At 37.7% G+C, this 1,045-nt stretch overlaps 1 protein-coding gene across 2 annotated transcripts in view; it reads left to right on the forward strand.

Moving 5' to 3' along the window:
- The window catches only part of LOC106872843 (deleted in malignant brain tumors 1 protein), a 257,237-nt gene that overhangs the window by 162,974 nt on the left and 93,218 nt on the right, over nucleotides 1-1,045 (forward strand). For both annotated transcript variants that reach the window (XM_014919977.2, XM_052973204.1), the window contains exon 12: nucleotides 96-407. In XM_014919977.2, the coding sequence (XP_014775463.1) occupies nucleotides 96-407 (312 nt within the window). The remainder of the gene's footprint in view (nucleotides 1-95; nucleotides 408-1,045) is intronic.

Below are 1,045 nucleotides of genomic sequence, written 5' to 3' on the forward strand. Positions count from 1 at the left end.
GACGCTTCCTGCATGAAATACAAAATACAATTAAATTAAACTAATTGCAGTTAGCATTATTAAATTTGTTTTTATTTCACTTCTATGTCATCTAGATCACAAGATATTTCTTGCAAACGAAACCTTCGGAGAATTAATTTTGCAACAATATGGCCTCAACGCTAGCGTTTGCTCAGCCAACTGGACATCATATGAGCCTAAAGTTATTTGTCGAGAACTGGGATTTAGCAATGGCGTGCTTCTCGGTCCACAAGATACGTTCAACCGAACTTTCCTGAATATAACTAGGAAAGAAAGATTTAGATGCAACGGGGAAGAACTGAAACTTAAAGATTGTGAAACATACACAGAAGATGTTTGTAGAATGCCTTACGCTCACACATTAATCCTCTGTTATAAAAAAAATGGCAAGTATACCAATAAATGCTTACATATGTATTTCTATTTACATGTACGTGTAATGTTTATAATGTTGCTGTCGGACAATTATATGCCGTAAATCAACCATTAATATATGATAAGAACTTAATCATTTTCCAGGCTGGTTTAATATAATTACTTCTAATTTTGGCACAAGGCCTGCAATTTTAGGGGGAAGGGGCAAGTCGATTTTATTGACTCCAGTACTTGACTGGCACTTTATGTTATGGTCCTCGGAAAAGAACAGAGACAAATTTGACTTCGGCGGGATTCTAGGAGGAATTCTACTATTCCGACGCGCAAATGATTTTACCCGCTCGCCACCTTAGATTGGTTTTACGTAATACCAGTAATTCATCCTCAGTATTCTTTTATTCTTTTACTTGTTTCAGTCATTTGATTGCGGCCATGCTGGAACACCGCCTTAAAGGGTTTTAGTCGAATAAATCGACCCTAGGACTTATTTTTTGTAAGCCTAGTACTTATTCTCTCGGTTCTTTTGCCGAACTGCTAAGTTACAGGAACGTAAATACACCAACATCGGTTGTCAAGCGATGGTCGGGAGACAAACACAGACACAAAGGCACACACATAGATATACACACACACACACACACACACACAC

The sequence above is a fragment of the Octopus bimaculoides genome, chromosome 15 (assembly GCF_001194135.2).
Source record: "Octopus bimaculoides isolate UCB-OBI-ISO-001 chromosome 15, ASM119413v2, whole genome shotgun sequence".
NCBI lineage: Eukaryota > Metazoa > Mollusca > Cephalopoda > Octopoda > Octopodidae > Octopus > Octopus bimaculoides.